Source organism: Vidua chalybeata, chromosome 22 (genome assembly GCF_026979565.1).
Source record: "Vidua chalybeata isolate OUT-0048 chromosome 22, bVidCha1 merged haplotype, whole genome shotgun sequence".
NCBI lineage: Eukaryota > Metazoa > Chordata > Aves > Passeriformes > Viduidae > Vidua > Vidua chalybeata.
The window spans coordinates 2455018-2478929 of record NC_071551.1 but is presented as its reverse complement, the minus strand read 5'-3'; the positions used below and the strand labels follow the sequence as shown (position 1 = coordinate 2478929).

General features: G+C 52.8%; 2 protein-coding genes across 6 annotated transcripts in view; both read left to right on the top strand.

The window, feature by feature from the left end:
* Nucleotides 1–2540, top strand: part of HSPG2 (heparan sulfate proteoglycan 2) — a 42499-nt gene extending 39959 nt beyond the window's left edge. The window contains exons 87-93 of the mRNA XM_053962796.1: nucleotides 531–584; nucleotides 677–752; nucleotides 898–976; nucleotides 1072–1142; nucleotides 1252–1335; nucleotides 1405–1508; nucleotides 2089–2540. Coding sequence (XP_053818771.1) covers nucleotides 531–584; nucleotides 677–752; nucleotides 898–976; nucleotides 1072–1142; nucleotides 1252–1335; nucleotides 1405–1508; nucleotides 2089–2252 — 632 coding nt within the window. The 3' untranslated portion in view covers nucleotides 2253–2540. The remainder of the gene's footprint in view (nucleotides 1–530; nucleotides 585–676; nucleotides 753–897; nucleotides 977–1071; nucleotides 1143–1251; nucleotides 1336–1404; nucleotides 1509–2088) is intronic.
* Nucleotides 2541–3356: 816 nt separating this feature from the next.
* USP48 (ubiquitin specific peptidase 48) overlaps nucleotides 3357–23912 on the top strand; it is a 31425-nt gene continuing 10869 nt past the window's right edge. For 3 of the 5 annotated variants that reach the window (XR_008434545.1, XM_053962621.1, XM_053962622.1), the window contains exons 1-15: nucleotides 3357–3547; nucleotides 4472–4592; nucleotides 4675–4816; nucleotides 5889–6016; nucleotides 7628–7752; nucleotides 8308–8416; nucleotides 9574–9707; nucleotides 9869–9951; nucleotides 10470–10649; nucleotides 13182–13307; nucleotides 16011–16160; nucleotides 18469–18669; nucleotides 19940–20054; nucleotides 20189–20319; nucleotides 21642–21713. Coding sequence is in view for 4 of the 5 variants with exons in the window: in XM_053962621.1 (XP_053818596.1) it covers nucleotides 3414–3547; nucleotides 4472–4592; nucleotides 4675–4816; nucleotides 5889–6016; nucleotides 7628–7752; nucleotides 8308–8416; nucleotides 9574–9707; nucleotides 9869–9951; nucleotides 10470–10649; nucleotides 13182–13307; nucleotides 16011–16160; nucleotides 18469–18669; nucleotides 19940–20054; nucleotides 20189–20319; nucleotides 21642–21713 (1951 nt within the window). In the remaining variant the exon portion in view is untranslated. The remainder of the gene's footprint in view (nucleotides 3548–4471; nucleotides 4593–4674; nucleotides 4817–5888; nucleotides 6017–7627; nucleotides 7753–8307; nucleotides 8417–9573; nucleotides 9708–9868; nucleotides 9952–10469; nucleotides 10650–13181; nucleotides 13308–16010; nucleotides 16161–18468; nucleotides 18670–19939; nucleotides 20055–20188; nucleotides 20320–21641; nucleotides 21714–23912) is intronic. The other 2 variants (XM_053962620.1, XM_053962619.1) reach the window with 1 other exon arrangement.

Here is a 23912-nt window from a genome sequence, read left to right as displayed (position 1 = left end):
ACATTGGGGGGACAAAGGAAAGACATGGGGACACCCAGGAACACAAGGGACATGCACACTTGGGGAATACTTGAAAATACCTGGGGACACTTGGAGATGGTTTGGGACATGTGGGGACATGGGGGAAACTTGGGAACATGGGGAAGCACTTGGGGACATGGGAGGAGGTCACTTAGGGACACCTGGGAACATAAGAGGGACACATATGGGGACACATAACATTTGAAGACACCTGGGGACATGGGGGGACACCTGGGGATAGCTGGAGACCCTTGGGGATTGACTGGGGACACAGAGGGACACCTGGGTACATGGCAGGGACATGTACTTGGGGAATACTTGGGAATACCTGGGAATAAGTGAAGCCACCTGGGGACATGGGGGACACCTGGGGACACTGTTGAGGATATACACTTGGGGAATGCTTGGAGATACCTGGAACAACTGGAGACACCCAGGGACATGGTGGGGGGAGACCTGGGGACACCAGGGGGATACATGTCCCCCCTTTACCCCCTCTTCTCCCGCAGGCTCGGCGCTGGCAGAGCTGGAGCAGGACTGGCAGGAGGGCAGCGGGGGTGGCGGTGGGTCCCTGCACCCATTTCCCCTTTCTCCCCCCAAAATGCGGGTGGGGCCCCCTCCTCCCATTCCCCCCTGATGCCCAATCTTCCCCCAGACGCCCCTGGGCAGTTCAGCGCCGCATTCCAGGACGGATCCTACCTGGCCCTTCCCGGGCACCTCTTCCCTCGTGGGTGAGTGACAGAGTGACACGGGACACCCCGAATGGGTGCTGCGCCCCCCCCCATGGCACCTCCCCGTTTTTGGGGTGCTGCACTGCCCCCCACGGCATCGCCCCCTTTTTGGGTGCTGCCCCCCATCACCCCCCTCCCCTGGCAGCCCCCCCGAGGCTCCCGAGACCATCGAGCTGGAGCTGCGGACGCGCAGCGCCCACGGGCTGCTGCTGTGGCACGGCGCGGTGAGACAGGGGACAGGGGGACAGGGGGCACCGGCTGTGAGACCCCTCGGGCTGGGGGTCCGGGTGCCCCCTGCTCACCCCCCACTGCACCCTAGGAGCCCAGCGAGGGCGGCAAAGCCAAAGATTTCCTTGGCCTCGGGTTGAAGGATGGGCACCTGGTGTTCAGGTGAGGGGGGACTGGGGTCCCCTGGCGTGACGTGTGGCACCGGGGGTCCCCTGAGCCCACAAGGTGCCCCCTGAGGTGCCCTGCAAGCTGACACCGTGCCCCCCCACAGCTACCAGCTGGGCAGTGGCGAGGCCACCATCACCTCTGAAGACCCCGTCAATGACGGCGAGTGGCACCGGGTGACAGTGACAAGGTGGGCGGGGGTCTGGGCGTGGGGTGGCGTGGGGTGGGGTGGGCTGCAGGTGCTGACAGTGCCCCACAGGGAGGGCCGGCGTGGGCAGCTCCAGGTGGATGGAGAGGAGCCGGTGAGTGGGGAATCACCCGGATCCAACGTCATGGCAAACACCGAGGGCAGCGTCTACGTGGGTACGGTGGGACTTGGGACAGGGGGGGACACGGGGGGCACAGGTTGGGACACAAATGGACACAGGGTGGATGTGGGATGGACGTGGAATGGGCATGGGGTGGATGTGGGATAGACGGGGTGAGGCATGGGGTGGCACAGGGGATGGACATGGGGTGGGACACAGATATGGGGTGGGATATGGCATGGACACGGAATGGGACATGGGATGGACACAAGGTGGGACACAGATATGGGGTGGGACACGGGATAGACACAGAATGGGACATGGGATGGACATGGGGGTGGGATACATATGGGGTGAGATATGGCATGGACACGGAATGGGACACGAGATGGACATGGGATGGGCATGGGGTGACACTTGGGATAAGACACCAAGTGGAACACGAGATAGGACACGGGATGGGACAGGGTGGAACAAAGGATGGGAGGCAGGGAGAGACGTGGGATGGATGCAGGATGGGACACATGGTGGCACACGGGGTGGGGACACCTGATGGGACAGAAGATAGAGGTGGGCAGGTGTCCAGGCCTGGCACGGGTGGTGCCCCTGCCCAGTGCCTCCCGTGTGCCCCGCAGGCGGTGCCCCCGACCCCCGCGCCCTGACCGCTGGCAAGTTCAGCTCCGGCCTCTCGGGGTGCGTGCGGGGACTGGCGCTGGAGTCCGCCGGGATCCCCCGACACCCCATCGACCTCCGGCACGGCGCCCTGGGGGGCTCCCCTGTGCCCCCCTGCCCCTCCTAACCCCCCCGAAACAGAGTTTGGGGGGAATTTGGCCAATTTTATTCTTTTCCAAAAAAAACCACCAGGAGGAAACGGTGCTTCGCTGCCCCGGGGTGACTCTGGGGGGGGGGGCCGGGACCCCCAAAAATGTTTACACCCCCCTTCCACCGGCCCCCCGAAACTGTGCCGGGGCGGCCGGGCCGCCTGGGTGCCCCCCGGGGTGGTGGCGGGCTGGGGGCGCGAGGGACAATCGGGGTGCTGGCGGGGACCCCCCCGCGGGGACAGCTATTAAAGGAGAGACAACCAGTGCGGCTGCCGTGTTTGGGGGCTGCGCCGGGGCAGTGTGGGGGTACAGCAGCGATGGGATGGGGAGCGCGAGGTGCTGTGGGGAATATAGGGGGGGCTTTGGTGTTGGGCTGCAGGTGGCATGGTGTGAGCGAGATGGTTTGGGGGGTCCTGTGGGGGTAGAGGAGAGGGGGTACAGTGGGAGGATTTAGGGGGCACGGTGTGGGGCTGCAGGGGCCCGCGAGGTTACGGTATTGGGGTGCGGGGGGTGCGGTATAGGGGATACGGTTTGGGGCTGAGGCAGTTCGGGGGGCCCGGCCTCTTATGGCGTGGCGGGCTGTAGCACAGGGCTGCGGGGCAATGGCGCAGGGGTGCAGAGGGGCCTGGCGGGGGTACCGGGCTGGGGGGCTCCGGGGGCGCGGGGTGAACGGCGGGAGGGGGCGATGGGACCCCGCCCACCGGCCGCTCAGGCCCCGCCCACACCGCACCACCCCCGCCCACACAGCGACAGCCACGCCCACATGGACCTCGAGCCCCGCCCCCATTGCGCACAGGCCACACCCTCTCCGGCGGCTCATACAAGCCACGCCCCTTGTACTCTTAAGCCACGCCCCTGATGCGCTCAAGCCCCGCCCCTGGCGGATGCGAGCCCGTACCTGGCGCTCCCAAGCCACGCCCCTGTGGCGGAAGCCCCTCCCCCAGCCCCGCGCGTCGCGGCCCGCCATCGTCAGCGCCTCGCGCCGTCACCGCGTCGCACTCGTGGCGTCACGGGCCCTGACGGCGGCGGGAGGGGCCGGGCGGGATCGAGACCGGGCCGGGAGCGGGGCAAGGAGCGGGGCAAGGAGCGGGGCAAGGAGCGGGCCGGGCCGGGGCAGCCCCGGGGCGCCGGCGGGAGCGATGGCGCCGCGGCTGCAGCTGGAGAAGGCGGCGTGGCGCTGGACCGAGACGGTGCCGCCCGAGGCGGTGGCGCAGGAGCACATCGAGGCGGCCTATCGCGTCCGGCTGGAGCCCTGCCAGCGCGGCGCCTGCCGGTACCGCGGGCCGGGCCGGGCACCGAACCCCTCCGACCCCCGTGTTCCCTCCCGCCATGAGGCGCGGGGCGTTCCCCGCCCCTGCCGGGGTCCCGCGGGGCCGGTGGAGGCTCCCTCGTGTTCCGTTCTGGGGAGCCTCCGTTCCCCGGGGCTGGGCCCTCAGCACCGTGTCCTTGTGTGGCTCCCCAGATATAGGGGATTGCCTTGGGTGGTGGGGAACCTCTGTCCCTCTCTGCTCAGACACAGGGGACCGACCCTCCCCGGGCTGTGGGGAGCCCCTCTCGTTCTCTGGCTCCTCTGATGTGGGGGAACTCCCCTGGGGTAGTGGGAGACCCTCCTCCCGGCCTGGCGCACCAGATACAGGGCACCACCCTGCTCTTGCGGGGGACCCGTTGTTGCTGGGCTCTTCAGATACAGGGGAGCCCCCACGGGGTGGTGGGGAGCCCCTCTCCTTGCTTGTCCCTCCCCATTTTTAGGATAACCCCGGGGTTTTAGGGAACCCCTCTTCTTGCCTGGCTTCTCAGATGTAAGGAACAGCCCCAGGGCTGTAGGGACCCCTCTCTCTGCCTGGCTCCCCATTTATAGGGGATCCCTGTGGGCTGAAGGGAGCCCATCTCCTTGCCTGGATGTATGGCACTCACCCTGGAGTTGGGGCAAGCCCTATCCCTGCCTGGCTTCCCAGATACAGGAAATCCCAATCTCCTTGGTCCCATACTTGCCCCTGGGGTCCCCTTTTTTTACCCGAAAACCCTTCTAGTTGTCCACCTCCTTCCTCACCCATGACCACTGTTTTTTGGTGTGGGGGCAGGGGGTGTGCTCCATGTCTCATCCCGTTCAACATTATGTGCTTCCCCATGTCCCCCACTGTCACCCCTGCCAGCCCCCAGGGGACATGGGGGTGACAGCTGGGGTCTGGCTCCCCAGGAGGAACTGCCGGGGGAACCCCAACTGCCTGGTGGGCATCGGGGAGCACGCGTGGCTGGGCGAGATCGACGAGAACAGCTTCCACAACATCGACGACCCCAACTGCGAGCGCCGCAAGAAGGTACCCCCAGCGCCCCCAGGGGCCAGGGCCACACTGGGGACCAGCACAGGTGACCTTGGCTGGCCCTTTCTCTGCCCCCCAGAATGCCTTCGTGGGCCTGACGAACCTCGGCGCCACGTGCTACGTCAACACCTTCCTGCAGATGTGGTTCCTGAACCTGGAGCTGCGGCAGGCGCTCTACCTGTGCCCCAGCGCCTGCGGGGACGGCGTTCCCAAGGATGCAGGTGCGTGGCACACAGGGGTTTGTTCCCTTCCCTAAAACCCCACCTTGGGGTTAGGTTTATCAGGAGGATTCGCGGGGGAAGCTCCAGCTGTGTGTGCCATCGTTGCACTGTTAGTTTGGAGCCATCATCTGGATTTTGGGAATGAACCGACCTTAATCCATGTGATGTCTTAGATCAGAGTGATCTGAGCTGGTTGAAAATGGTGATTTGGTTTGGTCTTGCTTCCCAAAGTAGCCTATTGGTGATGCTGGGGGTGGAATATGTGGGTCGGGGCTGGTCTGTGATGTTGCAGAGCTGCACTTATCCCATGGCAGGGCTGAAATTTGGGCCCCAGATTAAGGCTCCCCATTTTTTCTACTCTTGGGTGTTTTCCCCAGGGAGGCTCTGGGTCAGCGCAGCCACCTCAGCTCTGTTGCTGTTTCATGGTGGTTGTAAATTATGTTTCACCTTCTGGGATAAATAAGAAGCTGCTTTTTGGGGTAGTTGGTGCATGCTGTGTAAACCGTTCACTCACAGCTGGTGCTGGGCACTGTAGGATGGAATCCCTAAGGCTGGAAAACTCTTCCAAGATTATCAGTCCAACCATTCCCTCAGCACTGCCAAGCCCACCATTAACCCACCTACCCAGCTTCCACATCCTGATGGTTTTTGGGCACTTCCAGGGATGGGGACTCCACCATTGCTCTGAGCAGCCTGTCCAGTGCCTGACTGCTCTTCCCATGGAGGAATTTTCCCTAATATCCTATCTAGACCTCTCCTGGTGCAATTCAAGGTCATTTCCTCTCATCCTGTCCCTTGTTCCCTGGGAACAGAGCCTGGCTCCACCCTCCTTTCTGAAAGTTACACAATGTAAATATTTACAGTTGGACTTGATGATCCTAAGGGTTTTTCCCAACATCAGTTATTCTCTATTTGGCTTGTGCTGGGATGTGCTCTCATCATCTGCATGATCCACTTCAGTTTTCCTGACAACTCAAGCTACCTTCCAAGCCCATCACTTTTAGTGGTTGTGAAACACTTGGAGTGATCCCTTCTCGCCCTGAATTCCTGCTGTGCTTTGTGTTTTTCCCAGACTATGAGCCCCAGACCATCTGTGAGCACCTGCAGTACCTGTTTGCTCTGCTGCAGAACAGCAAGCGGCGCTACATCGACCCCTCGGGCTTTGTCAAGGCGCTGGGGCTGGACACGGGGCAGCAGCAGGTGTGTGGGAGGGGATTCCTGGCACCTCCACAAGTTGGGAAGCACCCTTGGGTGGCCACTGGGCAGCTCCCAGCTGGGTCTGGATTCTGGGTGCCAACATGATGGGGGAGGTGGGGCTGTGGGCCCCTGCCAGAGTGCAGGGGGGAAACAGGAGGGGACCAGGAGGTCAGGAGTGCCCAGGGAAGAGCCCAGGGAATGATGGGATGAGGCCAGGGAGATGAGGAGTCCAGGGAGTGATGTGGTGGGGACAGGGAGATCAGGAGGAGAACAGGGAGCAATGGGATGGAGAGAGGGAGATCAAGGATCCCAAGGAGGAATGGGGTGAGGACAGGGAGATAGGAGGAGCCCAGGGAATGATGGGATGGGGCTAAGGAGCAATGGAATGAGGCCAAGGAGATCAGGAGGAGTATAGGGAGTATAGAACAGAGTGATGGGATGGGGCCAGGGAGATCAGGAAGAGCCCAGGGGGCGATGGGAAGAGAACAGGGAGACAGGGAGGAGCCCTGGAGTGATGGGATCAGGACATGGGACAATGGGATGATGATGCAGAGATAAGGAAGAGCCCAAGGGCAGTGGGATGGAGACAAGGAGATCAGGAGGAGCTGGGGAGTGATGGGATCAGGACATGAAACAATGGGATAAGTACAGGGATACAAGGAGGAGCCCAGGGAGCAATGGAATGAGACTAGGAAGTGATGAATGCAGAAGATTGGGAGGAGCCAAGGGAGTGGTGGGATGAAGCCCAGGAGCTATGGGAGGGGGCCAGGTGGGAGCCAGAGCTGTAGTGAGGGTCCTTCTGCAGGTGTTCTGTGGGCTGCTCCTCCGGGGGGGTTGGGTGGTGAGAGGGCCCTCCCAAGGGTGAGGAGATCCTCAGGGGGAGGTGGATCACCAGGAGCCAGCCAGGATCCCAGGGCTGCACGTGGGAGGTGAGTGCTGCAGGGCCCTGTGGGGCTGCAGCTGGAGAGAGCTTGGGAGAGGGGCAGGGCTTGGAAATCCACTTGGAGAGGTAATGGGAGGTTTTGGAGCAGGAGCGGAGCACTGGCAGTGTTTCCTTGGGAGGGTCAGGAGAGGAAGGAAGCTGACCAGGGACACCAAAGGGCAGCTGAGAGAGGCCAAAACCTGTTTGTTTTTGGAAGAGGAGAGCCAGGGCAGGAGAGAAAGGTCCCGAGCTGGGTGTGGGGAAGCTCTGGAGCGTCGCCGGGATCACCCATAGGGCAGCTTCTCATTTTTGGGGTGTTTTTATTTCTCTTCTGACTCTGATCTGAGCAGGGACAGCTGCAAAAAGGAGGATCAAGGGGCTTGAAAGCTCCACAGGAGGGTTTTTATCCCTTCCAGAATCCTGGGAGGAGCAGGGCAGAAGTCAAAGCCCCCGGCAGGGCTGGCAGGGAGCCAGGGCAACTCCTGCTGTGCTCCCACACCGAGGGCCTCACGCTCCTTTTAGCCAAATTCCTCTGTTTTCCTTAGTTCTCCTGCCTGGTCTTTATTTTCTATGCCGTGCACGAAGCCTCGGCACAGCCTGTGTGGAGGGCTTGGGGTAATTAGCAGTGAATTAGTGACAGGGTTGGGACTGTGCTGTGGTGGATTGTTAATGAACTTGGTTTTCTCTTTCAGGATGCCCAGGAGTTTTCCAAGCTGTTCATGTCCCTGCTGGAAGATACTTTGTCCAAACAGAAAAACCCAGATGTCCGGAACATTGTGCAAAAGCAGTTCTGTGGAGAGTATGCCTATGTCACGGTGTAAGTAATAATTTTGGGAAGACCCTTTCTGTAAATATTTAAATTTTTAGTAGGATTTAGGAGGGGGAGATCCCTCTTAACAACCAGAGCAAGCAGTTAAGCTGCAGCAGAAACACCTTCTGAGAAATATTTACCTTTTCCTTTCCTGTTCCTGTGTGTGCGATGTTGCTGTGACAGTTCTCCAGCTGCTTTTACTCCTTTAATGAGAATTTACCAACTAAACCTGCAGTGAGTTAATGGAGTGGCAGGTCCTCCAGCCAGAAAACAGCATCCTAAGTGTTGTATTTTCATTCCTGTGTTCTCAGAGCTGTGAATTTCACTTTTAAAATAATATAAAATGGTACATGCAAGTTGTGACAAGTCCTGGTAGGTGCTCTTAAGCTGCTTAAGCCTTCTCCTGGAGTTTTTATGGTGTGGAGGTGTGAATCTCCTTAGGCCTGACTTCACTTTTTCTCCTGGTTTTATTCAAGGAATATTTTACTAAAGATTTGGAAGCCCCAGTGTGTGAGCCCTGACCTGTCCTCAGATATATTTTTGTCTTCTTTCCCATCCCAGCTGCAACCAGTGTGGCAGAGAATCTAAACTGGTGTCTAAATTTTACGAGCTGGAGTTAAACATCCAAGGACACAAGCAGTTGACAGACTGTATAACAGAATTCCTCAAGGTATGAGCTTGTTGTGGTTGGAGTCCTGCTATTTTTAGCAAGGAATTTCAGTTCCTTCCTCCAATTCACAGCCTTCAAGGTCGGTGTCGGAGTGAAGCCACTGACTTGGCTCAGGGAGATGAATCCAAGTGAAAATGTTTTTTTCTGCAGACCCAAAAAACGAGGATTGAAACATAGAGCAAGGAATAGCTCTGTGATATCACATGCTCCTGATAGAGCTTTAAAAAGCACTTGAAAGTTGCATTTTTAGCAAAAATACTTAGCCAGGAAAGTTAGGGAAAAGTCTCTGCCTGCTTTGTCACGGATAGCACTGGGAGAACGGCTGCTTTCCGTGTTTTCTGTGTCAGTGCTCATCTGCATAGCAACAGGAGACATTCCCTGCTGAAAAATGTGCTCTCAGAAGTACCAGGGAGCGCCGGGAATAGCTGCAGGAACAGCTGCTAGTGCCCTCAATTCAGCTTGAAAATTTGTGTGGATCTGAAGTTCAGCTCTGGCACACTAAGGTGTGGATTCCACTCAAGCTATTTAGGACAGAACTGACCTGAACCCCTTCTCTGAGCTCCTTGCTTGCTGGTGCACTCAGCAAACCAGTTGCTCTGCCTGGAAGGTCTGCTATGAAAAAAAAACTGGTTTGGGTGCACAGATTAAATTCCTGAGTTGGAGAACTTGACATTTGTCTGCTCCTCCTTCACACAAAACAACCCTGTGACGTTTTTTAGGAGGGTTGGAATTTTCCTCTGGCCTAACCCTACCCTTGGATCTGCTTAGGCAGTGAGTGACTCCTGCAGGGTGATTTTGGGTGGCTGAGCAGAGGGTTATAGTTTCCAGGCTAAAATGTGGCTTTACATTAACTGGGTCCAGATTTAATTATTTTCTTTGGTATAAACCAACTCAGTCAAGCAAGGAGCAAGAGTAAGAGACCTGAGAACTTGGAATGGGGCTTGATTCAGTCTAAAATTTGCCTTAAAGTGCAAGCAGCCTGCTATGACCATGCAGTCATTAGTGTGTCTTTATCTCAGAAAAATTTGGAAAGCAGCTGAGAAGAGACTTAAATAGTTAAAATAACTTTGGTGCTTCTCATTCTCCAGCTGTTGAGTAGCTCAATTGATGTTTCAGTGCTGTTCTCAAGACCTTTCCCTCTGCCTCTCCACATTCAGGAGGAAAAATTAGAAGGGGACAATCGTTATTTTTGTGAGACTTGTCAGAGCAAGCAAAATGCCACGAGGAAGATCCGGCTGCTCAGCCTGCCCTGCACCCTCAACCTGCAGCTCATGCGCTTTGTGTTTGACAGGTGAGTGGGAACACCCTGTTGGGGTGTCACTACCCTGCTCTTCCTGCTTTAATTTCAGGTGTCTGAGCCTCTAGAGGGGTGCTCAGGGGGGTTCAAGGGAGGTGTTTTGGGATGGGAGCTGTTGTTGCTGTGCCCTGAGCCACAACTTTGCCTCTGCACAGACAAACTGGCCACAAGAAGAAGCTGAACACCTACATTGGCTTCTCAGAGCTGCTGGACATGGAGCCTTTCATGGAGCAAAAAAGTGAGTTTGGGGCAATTTTCTGTTGTCTTTGCCCATTGCCTCTTGGCAGATCTCCTCTGTAATTCTGTTTAGGAGGAAATCCCTCCCTGTGAGGATGATGATGCACAGACACAGGCTGTCCAGAGAAGCAGGGCAGCTGTGGCTGCCCCTGGATCCCTGGAAGTGTCCAAGGGCAGGTTGGACGGGGCTTGGAGCAGCCTGGGATAGTGGAAAATGTCCCTGCCCATGGCAGAGAGGTGGAGCAAGATGGGCTTGAAGATCCCTTCCAACCCAAACCATTCTGGGATTCAGTGATTCCTCTGAATCCTCTTTTCGATTGAAAATTCTGTCCAGAGTTGTTTGAAACTCGTATTTCAAGCAACATCCTTGTTATTGAGCCACAACCCTCTTAGCAATGTCCTGAAGCTCTGTGAGTTCAAGTGCAGGCTTTGGTGCCTGGTGAAAACACGAGGTTTAAGGACAGGAAGGATGAGTGCTGTTGGCTGCAGAGCTGTGTGTAAGTGCTGCTTGCCTTGCAGACGGTGTGTACGTGTACGAGCTGAGCGCTGTGCTCATACACCGTGGAGTAAGTGCCTACTCCGGGCACTACATCGCCCACGTGAAGGACCCGCAGACGGGCGAGTGGTACAAGTTCAACGACGAGGACATCGAGAAGATGGAGGGGAAGAAACTGCAGCTGGGAATTGAGGAAGATCTAGGTAAAACCTTTCAGTTGCGAGTGCCCTTTTAATATAACTCTTTCTACTACAACCACGGGCGTCCCCAGATGCAGCCTCCTGCTCCTCCCCAGAAAGGGCTGTCACAGCTCAGAGGAAGGTGGGAAACGGCAATCCTGGTGATTGCAGCCAGATTTGCTTCGTTTCAGCCCCGTGTGAGTGTTTACACCTCATGATCAGCTGCTCTAGTGTTTCTCTGGCTGCCACATGGCAGATAAGACGCTGATAACACGGGCAGCGGGTTCCTATCAGGGAGCAACAGGCGGGTGCCACTTCCTTGGAACAGATAAGGAGAATGCTTTCAGTTTCCTTAACACATTATGGTTCTATTTCCACTGAGGTGTTTTACTTGGAGGCAGTAAAAAAGATTTTGATCCAAATAACAACTTGGAAGCTTAAGCTGCCATTTCACTCTGAGCTTTTTCCTTGGTGCTTTTCTGTTTTACTGTCTCGTCTCGTGCTGCCCATATCACTGTGTTCCTGGCCTGGATTTCTTGGAGATTTCTTGGAAAGCTTGGGCTGAGGCTGGACCTGTGGATTTCTTACTCTACAATCAATAAATAAGAGCAGCTCATTTGGAGTTGAAATGGTTTTGTAGTGGCTCAGTGTTCTGTAGTGCAGGTGCTCACAGCAGGGAAAACCAGGGAAATTATGAAGAAATTCACTTGCAGTGCAAGTAATCCATTCCCAGGAATTGTTACCCACCAGGATGCTTTGCTGTGGTTAGAATTTATGGAATGTTGTTTTTCTTTAAGGCATCTTTAGAGAAGAAAAAACCTGCAGATTTAAGTGCTCCCTTGGTTTGGTGTAATGGAGCATCAGCTTTCTCCCATTTCCTTGTTCTCACCTGCACGATGCTTCTTGAGGTGCTGGAATGTGTCCAGAGATGGGCAGTGGAGCTGAGGAAGGGTCTGGAGCACAAGGAAAAGAGTCTGGAGAACTTCTGAGGAGCAGTTGAAGGAGCTGGGGGCAGGGCTCAGCCTGGAGAAAAGGAGGCTCAGGGGGGACCCTGTGGCTCTGCACGACTCCTGACAGGAGGGGTCAGGCTCTGCTCCAGGGAACAGGGACAGGAGGAGAGGGAATGGCCTCAAGCTGTGCCAGGGGAGATTCAGGTGGGATCTTGGGAAAAATCCTTCATGGAAGGCGTAGTCAGGCATTGGAGGAGGCTGCGCAGGGCAGCGGTAGAGTCACAATCCCTGGAGGGGTTCAGAAAGTGGCACCTGGGGACATGGGTTAGTGATGGACCTGGCAGTGCTGGAGGAATGGTTGGCTTTGATCATCTTGGAGGGCTTTTCCAGCCTTAGTGAGTCCATGATCCTGCTGTGCCAGCAGCTCTGTCCCATTCCCCTTGGCTCCCTCCGCTCGCTGCCGGCCCAGGCTGGAGCTGGCCGGACATCTAGTGGTGCGCAGGGAAACTGAGCCCTGCAGGGCACCGAGAGCAGCTCAGCCTTTGTTTTTACCCTCCCCGCTCACCCAGTGCAACAAATGAGATGCAAGTAAACTGCTGTGACCTCAATTTTATAAAGTTTAATGCTTAACTGCAAGTAAATGTTATTATTTCTCATATTTCAATTCAAGGCTGTTTGGAGAATAGAAGTAAAGTGTGTTTAGTAGCCTCTTAAGGCTGGGAGCTCAATGTTTGTATCAAGTTTTGATGTAATTTGCCTGTTCTAGGCAAAACTGAGGCCTTTCTTTGTTACAAATACATGTAACAGCAGGAGAAGGTCAGTAACATAAACTGAAGGTCTGGGTGGGGGGGAGAGTCTTGGCCATGCAGATGGGAACAATTCAGAAAATTCTTGGATAAAATGCAAATAAATAGAGTCTGGGAAAGTCCCCATGATGGTGTGGGGGGAAAGGCACATGAATTTTATCAGAATTTGGGGGAAAGAAACTTAATAATTCAATGGCCCACTTAGAGTTCAATTTATGGAACATTGTTCCTTTAATTTTTTTCTTTATTTTGATTTTTGAAGCTGCAGCTGTAGATAAGTGTTTTCCTTGCCTGAGAATCCATCTGGAAACAGCAGTTCTTGCAACACAACTTTACACCCCCCAGCAGCTGCTCAAAAACAACCCTTTCCATGGCTCTTGGCTTCCTAAAAGCTTTGCTGTGTTTTTTTCATATCCACAATCACCTGTAAATAAGTTTTTCTTCCCTGAGGATTTGACTCTTTTCTTTGGAGTCAGGACAGCAGAACAAGAGGCAAAAGGGAGAAAGGATATTTTTCCAAGAGTGGCTTTTGGCTCAGAGAAGTTCCACTGGGGAGAGAAGAAAGGCTCTTGAGAAGGGAGGTTCAGAACAAGCTCCTAAATTTAGTCCCTTTGATTTACCCAGAAAGACTGGAGAGATTTGGGGCTTTCTTTGGGATACAATTTTAAGTCGTGCCAAGCCCAGTGCTTGGCACAGAGGCCTGGCACAGGGAAGCTGGCTGGGTGGCAAACTCATCCCGTTAATGGAGGATCAGGGAAGGAGCTCGTGTGTTGCTGAGGTTTTGCCTTTTGTTCCCACAGCGGAGCCATCGAAATCCCAGACCCGTAAGCCCAAGTGCGGGAAGGGCACGCACTGCTCCCGCAACGCCTACATGCTGGTGTACAGGCTGCAGGCCCGCGAGAAATCCCTCACTGTCCAGGTGCCAGGTGAGTCCCTGGGTCCTGCTCAGCCATCCCTCACTGTCCAGGTGAGTCCCTGGGTCCTGCTCAGCCATCCCCCACAGTCCAGGTGAGTCCTGGGTCCTGCTCAGCCATCCCTCACTGTCCAGGTGAGTCCCTGGGTCCTGCTCAGCCATCCCTCACTGTCCAGGTGAGTCCCTGGGTCCTGCTCAGCCATCCCTCACTGTCCAGGTGAGTCCTGGGTCCTGCTCAGCCATCCCTCACTGTCCAGGTGAGTCCTGGGTCCTGCTCAGCCATCCCTCACTGTCCAGGTGAGTCCCTGGGTCCTGCTCAGCCATCCCTCACTGTCCAGGTGAGTCCCTGGGTCCTGCTCAGCCATCCCTCACTGTCCAGGTGAGTCCCTGGTCCTGCTCAGCCATCCCTCACTGTCCAGGTGAGTCCCTGGGTCCTGCTCAGCCATCCCTCACTGTCCAGGTGAGTCCCTGGTCCTGCTCAGCCATCCCTCACAGTCCAGGGTCCTGCTCAGCCATCCCTCACTGTCCAGGTGAGTCCCTGGGTCCTGCTCAGCCATCCCTCACTGTCCAGGTGCCAGGTGAATCCTCTGGGCATCCTGCTCATCCTGCAATGCTCCAGGTGGGCCAGGAGGCAGAATTTTGCTTGAAGCCCCATTTAGGGTTAGGACGTTGCTGGAGCCTCTCTGCTCTGGTTCCAGGCTGGGAGAGCTGGAGAAGGCCCCAGGGAGATCTTAGAGCCCCTTCCAGTGCCTAAAGGGGCTCCAAGAGAGCTGGAGAGGGAACTGGGACAAGAGATGGAGTGCCAGGACAAGAGGGAATGGCTTCCCACTGCCAGAGGGCAGGGTCAGATGGGATATTGGGAAGGAATTCCTGGCTGTGAGGGTGGTGAAGACCTGGCACAGTTTGCCCAGAGAAGCTGTGGCTGCCTCTGGATCCCTGGAAGTGTCCAAGGCCAGGTTGGATGGGGCTTGGAGCAGCCTGGGACAGTGGAAGGTGTCCCTGGGTGAAAGAAAATGATCTTCAAGGTCCCTCCCAACCCACTCCAGGATTCTATGATTTTTTGACTGTTTGCCATGAGCTCCAAAGGTGCTGTCTGGCACCTTGATGTATTGACAAGTGAAACTCCTGGGTTTTCCCAGCACTTTAATAACATTATACTGCTAATCCCTCCCATGTGCCCACTCAGACATTGCTTTCTTACCCACCTGGCCAAGCTGGGGTCAGGAGGAGATCGTCCCGCTGGGATTCACTGCTGCCATCCTGCTTGGATTCCAAAGGTGCAGGAGAGCAGTGTGGTTAAATGTCATCAGCAATGCACGAGGAGGTGAATAATCCTGACAGATGTCAGGTTCCCTCTGCGACTGCTTCAGCTTTGCCACATCAGGAATGAATGACGTGAAAATAAAGAGGCTCCGAGCCCCCAGTGGGAATTTGGGCCAAGTGCCTTCGTGTTGTGCTTTAGAATTATGGGGGTGCCAGAACTCCCTGTGGGCTTTGCCTGTGGGTTTAATGTATCCTATTCGGCTGCTCCTTGATTAGAAATACTAATTAGGCCCCTGGTGCTGAGGTGTGTTCCCCCTTCCCTCATTTCCTGTGGAGTGGGGACAGCAGAGGTGGCAGGTCCCTTTGGATCTCTGCAGAGGGGGTAAATCATACACCTTATAACACCCCAAACCTTTTCCAAGCCCCCCCTGTTTAAAATACACCCTCCAAGACATAAAACTTCAGGAATTAGCACTAATTCCTGCCTGGATTTGTATTTTCAGCCTGTTTCCTGAGCTTTCTTGCTCTCCCTTTCCTCCTACCCCTCTGCCCAAAACAATAACTCAACAAAAACCTCCCCACCCAGCTCCAAATTCCTGCACAGCCCCGCGGTTGCTTTTGTTTCCCGTGGAATCCTGCCAGGGAACGGGGAGTGAAGGGCAGCAGTCGAACTCTGCGGTTGTGGGGAGGTTTCATGGAACTGCAAATTTGAGGCATTTTGCTTTGATGCTGTTAAAAAGCGGCTTTTCCAGGACAGTGGAGAGACATAACTTGGCTCTGATCTCAAGGAGGTCAGGCTGCTTATTTTGTGATACTGGATATTCTCCCAAGGTGGATATTTTGGTCAAGAATTAACCTTTTTGGAGATATTTTTGCTCTTCAGAATAATTCTAAATAGGAAAGGCCTCAGATAAGCAGAGCTTCCCCCCTGCTCCTTCACACCAGCCCTCTGAGGGAAGTGGTTTATCTTCTTTTTTCCCTGCTGAGGTTTGGTTTTTTGGGGTTTTTCCATCAGTGGCAGCAAAAATCCCAACTTCCTTCACCTTTCTGTTGATCTGCCCTGGCTAATCTCCCATCTCCTAAGGGCTCTTTGCCCTTGGGTTTGCAACATGCTGGATCACAGGTCATGACAGGCTTCAGGTGTATCCAGAGGGTGAAAAGCTTTTGTTTCCCCCCGGGAATGACGAGGAAGGACAGAGGAGCTGCACTTAACATTGCAACCAACCCCAAGTAAATTATTTTCTTGGGTGCAAAACTTAGCATTTAATCATCTGCAACCGTCAGTATCAAAGAGAGCAACATCCACGTGCTTGGCTTGGGGAAAGACCTCACCCAGCAAGGCTGCGGGAGGGAATTTTTAGGTTTCTTGTCCCCAGATAACCCATGGTAATTAACATAGCTGGCATTTTCCCTTCAATTCCTGGTTTGTTTTTTTTTTTTTTTTCTTTCCCAGCTTTTCTGCAGGAGCTGGTAGAGCGGGATAACTGCAAGTTTGAGGAGTGGTGCAACGAAATGGCCGAGATGCGCAAACAGAGCGTGGCCAGAGGCAAGATCAAGCACGAGGAGGTGAAGGAGCTCTACCAAAGGTTACCCGCCGAAGCTGGTCTGTAAGACATTGTGGAGTATTGCTGTAGTAGAGCTGTTAAGCTTTGGAATGATTTGTGACTAACTCCCAACTCCTGTGGCCTTGCTGGAAGGCATTCCCGCAGCCCTCTGCAAGGGAGAGCTTCCTGCATGCTTACATTTGTTTTCCCTTGCTTCTTTTCCTGCCTTAACCTATTTTTCTCCTTTCTTTGCTCATTCTCATGGCCTCTGGCATTGCTAATTCCCTCCTGCTCCTTCCCCATCGTCAGCCTCATGCTTTGTGACTCTTTTCTTCTGCCTGGTGAGCAGCTCAGCTCGTTAGGATCATCGAGGCGGAATAACTGCCTGCTCCCAAATTGCCAGCTCACAGCAGGTTTGGGAGCTGGTGAGCCCGATTCATCAGCAGGTAACAGGCTAAGAGAATGCCTGACCTCCAGGAGAAAATTACTGGATCCATCCCTGCCAGTGCTTCTCTGCTCTGTGTCTCACTTTTGTAGGGAGACTCCTCCTCGTGCCTTGTTGCCTCAGCACACTGAGTTTTATTTCCCACCTTGTTTTTGTCGCCCATCTCCTGCAAAACTTGCTCTATCCATCCAGCCCAGGGAATTTGTCTTCACTATGTGCCTCTCCTAAAAACTGCAGGATAATTACAATTGAAGACTTGAAAGTGGGTTTAATTGTGTGACCTGTAAAGAGAATTCACTGATCAGCTTTTATTATTGGATGCTCAGAGTCCACCATGAGATTGGAGTAGCCCAACAGCAAACTCCTGTTCTGTAAACATCTGCCTCTCCAGTTTGGGAATGCAGGTGCTTAACTCTGGAGCAGGAAGGTCTCACAGCTCCTCACAAGCCTGAGCAGCACTCACATGTCACTGTGAGATCAGAGTTGTGCTGGAGGGATGAACCTGCCCTGAGTCACCCGTGAAAAGGAGCAGCAGCACAGTTGATGTGTGGTTTTCCTCAGCAGGAACTGCTCTCGGCAGTTCTGATGTGACAGAGGAATAAATCTCAAAAAATACAGTTTTTACAAGTGCAGGTGAAGCACTTCTGCCCCAATTTAGAGATGACAGGACCTGAAACTTTGCCCTGAGGCACCCTCTGCCTGCTGCTGGCACATCATGGGCACAGCACTTCCAGCACAGCTGCAGGCAGTGTCATTCCAGCACTGCTCCCAGTCCTTTCTCTGTGGAGCTTGGGGCTCTCTCTGCAGCTGTGCAGACACGTTTTCTGCCAGTTTTGTGGAGCCTGCCCCAGAAAACCCTCCTTTCTGGGGGAGGCAGTTTCATCCCAGACTAGCAAACCAGTTCTGACAGCGATGCAATTCCCTGGAGGTCACGGCTGCAGAGGGCATTGCGTAAGATGAAAACACCATGGATTGAGGCTGTGGAGGAAAAGAGGCTTCACAGAGCTCCAGTGCACTGGAGACACTGTTTTCCTGTCTTCTGTATTTTCCTCTTGCTTCTCTGTTGCTCCCTCCTAGGAAACATAAAGGATTTGTGCTCAGTTATAAATGTCACCAACGGGTGCATTTCCCCACAGTTTCAGAGCTGCCCTCGTGGCAGCACAGAATGGGTTTGAATTCTTCCTAATTTTGTCCTAATTTCCCAGTCATCCACTGAAGAGTTGTGTAGTGATACTGTGCCTCAATATTGAGATACAGGGGTTTCACCCCAACCTGCTCATACAAGCACTGACCTGCTCCTGAACCTTGGCTTTGTATTTCTTTTTCAGCAAACAAGGGCAAGCCAACTGTACTGCTTCAGCAAAAAATCTAAGCAAGTTTCTATTTGCACTGTAAATTTTAGAATTTTCTCACCTAACGTTGTAAGAGGCACAGAAAATTTGTGTGCTGAAAGGACAAGGGGAACACTGATTTCATCTCTGCTGTTGTTGCCTTTAATTTTCAAATTACCCCAGTGAACTCTCTCTGTTGTAGAAAAAGCCTGTAATGTATGATCATTATTTAAATATTGTATCAGTCCCTTGATGGATGATAGGAAAACCTTCCCCTTTCCTCGACTGCTCTCCAGTAATCCCCAAAAGGTTTGAAAGCATTCCCATTCCTCCTTGGAGCTGTTGCATATTGATTGCTGAATCCAAAATGATCTACACATCTTAATTTCACGTAGCTCCTGTCTTGCAAATCTGTGACACTGAGATCAGAATGGGGTGGGAGTAGCTGGATCAGACCTTTGAAAACTTGTGCCTCAGAGACTTAATCAACAGTGATTGCCTGTTAATTTGTAAGAGTAATTATAAAATACCACCTGGTGTTGGAGCTGACATGTATGGTCTTGTTTCTCTTTGTGGTTGCTCCCCTCCCAGGTTCCCCCTACGACTTCATCTCACTGGAATGGCTGCAGAAGTGGCTGGATGAGTCCACTCCTCCCAAACCTATTGATAACACAGCCTGCCTGTGCTCCCATGGCAAACTCCATCCTGATAAAATATCCCTGATGAAGAGGATATCGGAATACGTGGCCGACTTCTTCTACCGGCGATACGGAGGAGGGCCCCGGCTCAACGGTAACATCCTCTCCAAGTCACCTCCTGGCATGTGGTTTGGAGCCTTGTTCTGGTCCCAGCCCTGTTTTGAGCTATCCTTTATCATCATAACTTTATTTCAGTGCATGGCTTTAGTGCTGCCTTATTTCCAGGGGATTTTTTTAATACCACTTAATTCTGTTACCATTTCCCAAACCCATTTAGGGTGATCACGGGGTCTGCTTTGGCCCTGGGCTCTGCTCAGGGAAGGGCTGTTCCTGGAGGAATTGCTGTGGAGGAATGGGGTACTTGGCTTAGAAAACATGATACTTGGAAGGTTTGAAGGTGATTCTAGAAAATAAAACTTGCACATGCAACACTCCAAACTCTTGACAATTATTTTCTGTGCCTGCAGCACCCACAGCTCCTGTGTGGGCCGGGTTTCATGGAGTATTCAGGCCAAAAATATCCCTTCCTGTCTGTCACCTCATCCAAGGAAGCACTTACCTGTTAGCATGCTCCTGTTGAAGCATCTACCACACATTCTGCTTTTCAGGGTCAGCCCAGCCCCTCCAGGCTTTGGACATCCCCCTCATCAAGCCCTAGGTTTCATTCCTTTTAGGAAGTTGCTCAGTAACTCCCACTGAGACCAAATTAGCTCAGCTCCTACTGGGAGCTTGTAGGGAAGAAGCTGCTTGTGACGCAGGCAGCCTTTGTGGGGAAAAACAGGGCAAGGTTTATTAGTCAAGTGGAAGATTGCCTCAAGGGTTGTGGGTTGAGTATGGCTGGCAGGGAGGGAGGGATGGGTAAAAGGATGGATGGACACTCTGCTTCCCTTCTCCTTTTGCTCCAGGATGCAGATCTAAATACACACCCAGCTTAGAGGATTTCCACTCCCTTGGTCCAGGGCAGCCTTGCAAGAGGGTGGATTTTCTGGGTTGAACTGGCAAAGTGCCACAATACAGGTGTTGTTTTCCTGGCATTTCCTGCCTCCTGTGGCTGGGTGCTGGGCTGCCCTGGCTCCCTGTGACTGCAGGCTGTGGATACCAGGAGCTATGGGAGCAGGCCTGTGAAGTAGTGGAACAGATCACAGCTCATTTGAAATATTTTATGCTTCTTTAAGCTTCAAACGTGACTTGATGTGGCTGTAACCCCCAGGATTTCCTCAATTACACATGAAATCACCCATCCTGAGGCAGGATAGTTGGTACACACCTGTCTGAGGGCCTTCAAACCAGCAGGAAACTATCTGTGCAATAAATTATGCAATTCATAGTGTAAAAACCTGTGTTTCTTTTCCCCCCCACCCCAGTCAAAGCACTTTGCAAGGACTGTGTGGTGGAAAGGTGTCGAATCCTGCGGCTGAAGAACCAGCTGAACGAGGACTACAAAACCGTGACCAACCTGCTGAAGATGACAGTCAAGGGGTATGCAAATCCCAAATGCTGTCAAAGATGCTTCTTAGAAGTGCTTAAACAGCTTTTTCCTAAAGATTTCCCTGTTTGGGCTCTGAAGAAGGGAGCTGTGATTTTGGGGTACCAGTGGTGTTGTCTCCCTGCAGGAACGACGGGTTTTGGGTTGGAAAAGCATCCTTGAGGAGCTGGCGTCAGCTGGCTCTGGAGCAGTTAAACGAGCAGGATGAAGATGCAGAGCACAGTAATGGAAAAATGAATGGAAATGCACAAAACAAAGGTATTTACTCCCCATTTCCTCCTAATTTCTGCTGCTATAGAGACCCACCAGCTCTGCCTGATCTTTCCTAACAAAAAACATGTCAGGGGTTTGTGTAGCTGTTTTGTTCCCCTTGTATGAGTAGGGAGGAAAGGATAATAAATCGAATAAAAAAAGGCCTTCATTTAAGGAGCTTTTTCTTTGCTAAGCTTGAAAACTGCGGGGTGATCTTCATCTTGGAGAGGGAGATGAGGTGATAAGTGGTTTTACAAAGCTATGTGAAATTGCCACCCCAGACACATGATCTTTTTATCCACTTTTCTCTGAATGAGTGAGAACAGGGAAGGAGGAAACGTGAAAAGTGAAACGTGAAAAATACCTTGGGGAAGGGATGATGATGATGATGATGTTTATTTTGAAGGTTGAGGGATAAAACAGCACAGCTGATGCAGCAGCACTGGGAAAACACAGCCTAGGAACAAAAATCATGAATTGCACTCCATTGTGTGCCCATATCATGAGAATAGATGGAGGTTTTATTTGCCTTCTGCTTTTTTAAATGTTTGAAAACCGTATTTTCTTGAGTTTCTTTGAACTGGGTAAGAAGCTTGTTGGAATGAAAGTGGGAATGATGGCTCAGGGCATTGATCTTGGGCTGGAGGGCACCTCAGCCCCCCTGTTAAGGAGGAGTACTCATGGAGAAAAGGGTATTTCTGAGTTACCACTCATAGTTTCTCGGGGGTGACTTTGATTCACAACAGGTTGCAACTCCCAGTAGTGCCTCTGAATTGCTCACAAGCCAAGTTGCTCGTTAGGCAGCTCGTTAGAGGCTCTTGCTGACACGTCATTGTCTTGATGATGCTCCATTCAGTGGCCAAGGCTTGACTTTAACTAATTTAGAGATTGATGTAGGGCTTGTCAGCCCCCTGGCAGGCTCCCCCTCAGTTTATCAGGCAGCATCTGGTTTAGATTAGGAATTTTGCCAGGAATTCTTCTCCTTTTGCTCTTACCTAGGCTTGTGTTTAGGTTAAACTCGGGGATGTCTGGGAGCAGGGAACCCCTGCGGTGTTCCAGCCCTAACAAATGCATCCTTTGTAATCTCACAAAGGCCTGGCTTGTGCTTCATGCACTTCAAAGCCCTCCTACGTGACCTGGGGGCTGTAATCCCGCCTGCCCAGAGGCCAAGACGTCGGAGAATAACAAATTTCCTTCCAAATTTCCCCTTGAGTGAGGGGGTTTGCTGTAATTTAAAAGGCGACCGTGCTCCTTTCCCTGTAAGATTTTTTTTTCCTTGGGAGAGGAACTCTGTGCAATCCTCTTGTATTATTATTTTTTTTAATTAGATGAATCAAACGAAGAGAAGAGGGAGGAGGAAGAGGAGTTAAATTTTAATGAAGACATCGTTTGCCCACATGGTGAGTCTCTCCGGGGGATGGAGCTGAATATCTCAGTTGTTGCCCACTGCTGCACACATTAACCTTGTAGCCTTTGCTCCAACTGTAGCCAGCTTGAGGAGTCGCTGCCAAAGTGTGCTTAATTCTCATTTTCCTGGTGTTTCAAAAGTTCTCCTTGCAGGCAGACCCTGTAAGGATTTGTCTAAGCAGAGCTGTCAGATGCTGAGGAGCTTCCCATCCTTGCATGGGCAGCACCAAAGCTCTGCAGCCATTTGGAAGCTCTAAAAACAGTAAGAGAGGAAGGGGTGATGTAAATCAGTCCAGGTGGGAGCTGAGAGTATCTGTTTAATATCCTGGTTTACATTAAAACAGGAGCACTCAACCAGCACCTGGGCCAGGACCACTCCTGGATATCGATTTCCCAACCTGCTGTGCTTTGGTGTCTGTTTACGTAAGGTTTTGACCTCGTAACACTTGTTTTGAAAGTGATGCCTCATTAGCTGCATCCTTGGCTACCCTGTTGTTTTAATCTCACTTTATAAAGCTTGTGTTCCCAGCCATAAAGCTCAGTTTTACTTAAGCTTCTCTTTGTAGGCATCAGTTTGTGGGGAGGCTCCATCTTATTTCAAACAGAAGGAAAAATGACATAAATTAGCCACACACCTCCTGTCATCAGCGCTAGTCAAGAACCTGGAGTAAGGCTTGAGAAATCTCATTTTCAAGCAGAGTGTTTAAGCACTTTGTCACGATTTTAGCTGTTACTCAGTGCCTTGAAACCGCTGCATTTCCTATTGCCTCGAGGCTGCTGCTGTTCAGTAAAAGCATGGAGCGTGGGGATGGAACATTTAGAGAGCCAGACACGATAAAAAATAGGCCAATAGGCCTTTGGAAAATGTATGGTGTTAAATTGCTGGTTGATCTGTGACTTGAGGTCATAGCAGAATAAATAATACTAAATAAGGGGGCTGCTGGCAGGGCAGGTTTTGTTGTCTTGAGTTAACCTCTGATTACTCATGGAAAACAAGCTTTCCACCTTGAAAAACTCCCTCTGGAGTGGATCAGCAAATCTGTAGTCTTGTTCCTACGGCCTTAATTTTGTGCTGGAGGAGGTTCCTGCCTCCATGGTAGGCTCTGGAAAAGGCATTGCTGGATCTGGGAGGGCTGGCTGGCCTCCAGGAATGCCACCCGGGCGTTCCCTTCACAGCTCCCTTTGCATCCCTGCTGCAATTCCTCGCTCTCCAGTAGCTGCCTGATCCCAGGGAATTTTTTCCAGATACCAAGTTAAGCCTTCTTTGATGTCCATGCCCAAAACATGTCCCTGGATGGTGGGAATGGGAAGCAGGGTCAGTAGTGGTTGGGTTCATCTTCCAGATGGCAAAACACTTGTGCCCTGCACACCCAGAGCTGATTTTTCCACCTCTTTCACTCACCGTATTCATTTGTTTTCATTAATCATGTGGTGTCAAGGCACTTATTTGTACAAGCTCCTTTTTTTCCCCATCCTTGCTGGCTCTGGGCAGCATCCTGGGCCAGCCTCTGGAGCCATTTGGCCTTGTTGGATGAAGCTCAAGTGGCCAAGTGCTGCACCGAGGCCTGATCTTTGTTTATTAGAGGAAAAGCAGGAGGGGAGCATTGCTATTTTTTCCTCTTCAGGGCTGGCCAAATTCCAGGCTCGGTTGGAGGGAGTCCGTGGGCCTGAGGAGCTGCTTGTCATGTTAAAGAGCTGCTGGAAGGTGGGGAGGAAGGAGTTTCTCTCCTTCTCCTTCTCCTGTCTCTGCAGCTCTCCAGGCTATAGAAAAGCAGATAATAAGGGATTGTGCCCTTTGGACACCACAGTTGCTGTTTTCCTTCCCTCTTGCTGGTGCAGTCCCACCGAGGCACAGATATTCCCAAATCCGGTTCACATCCCGGTGTCGCAACGGCCGCTCCCCGCGTTCCTCCCTGCACAGGCACTTCCCAGCTGCTGTCTCTGAGGGAGATGTGGTTGTGTTTTCCCCTTGGCCATCAGCAGCCCTGTGAGTGGGCAGCTGGTCACATCCCGGAGCCTTCTCCCGTTTTTCCAAGCCTTGTTTATCCGGCCAGCACGTGTCATCCATGTGCACGTGGTGTCCCAGTGCCTGTGTGCCTCCTGCTTCCACCCGAGACAACAGGCACAAATGGATCCTGGAAATCCTTGCTGGGGTCTTGGAGCTGCCTGAGCATCAGGATAGATAATCCTGA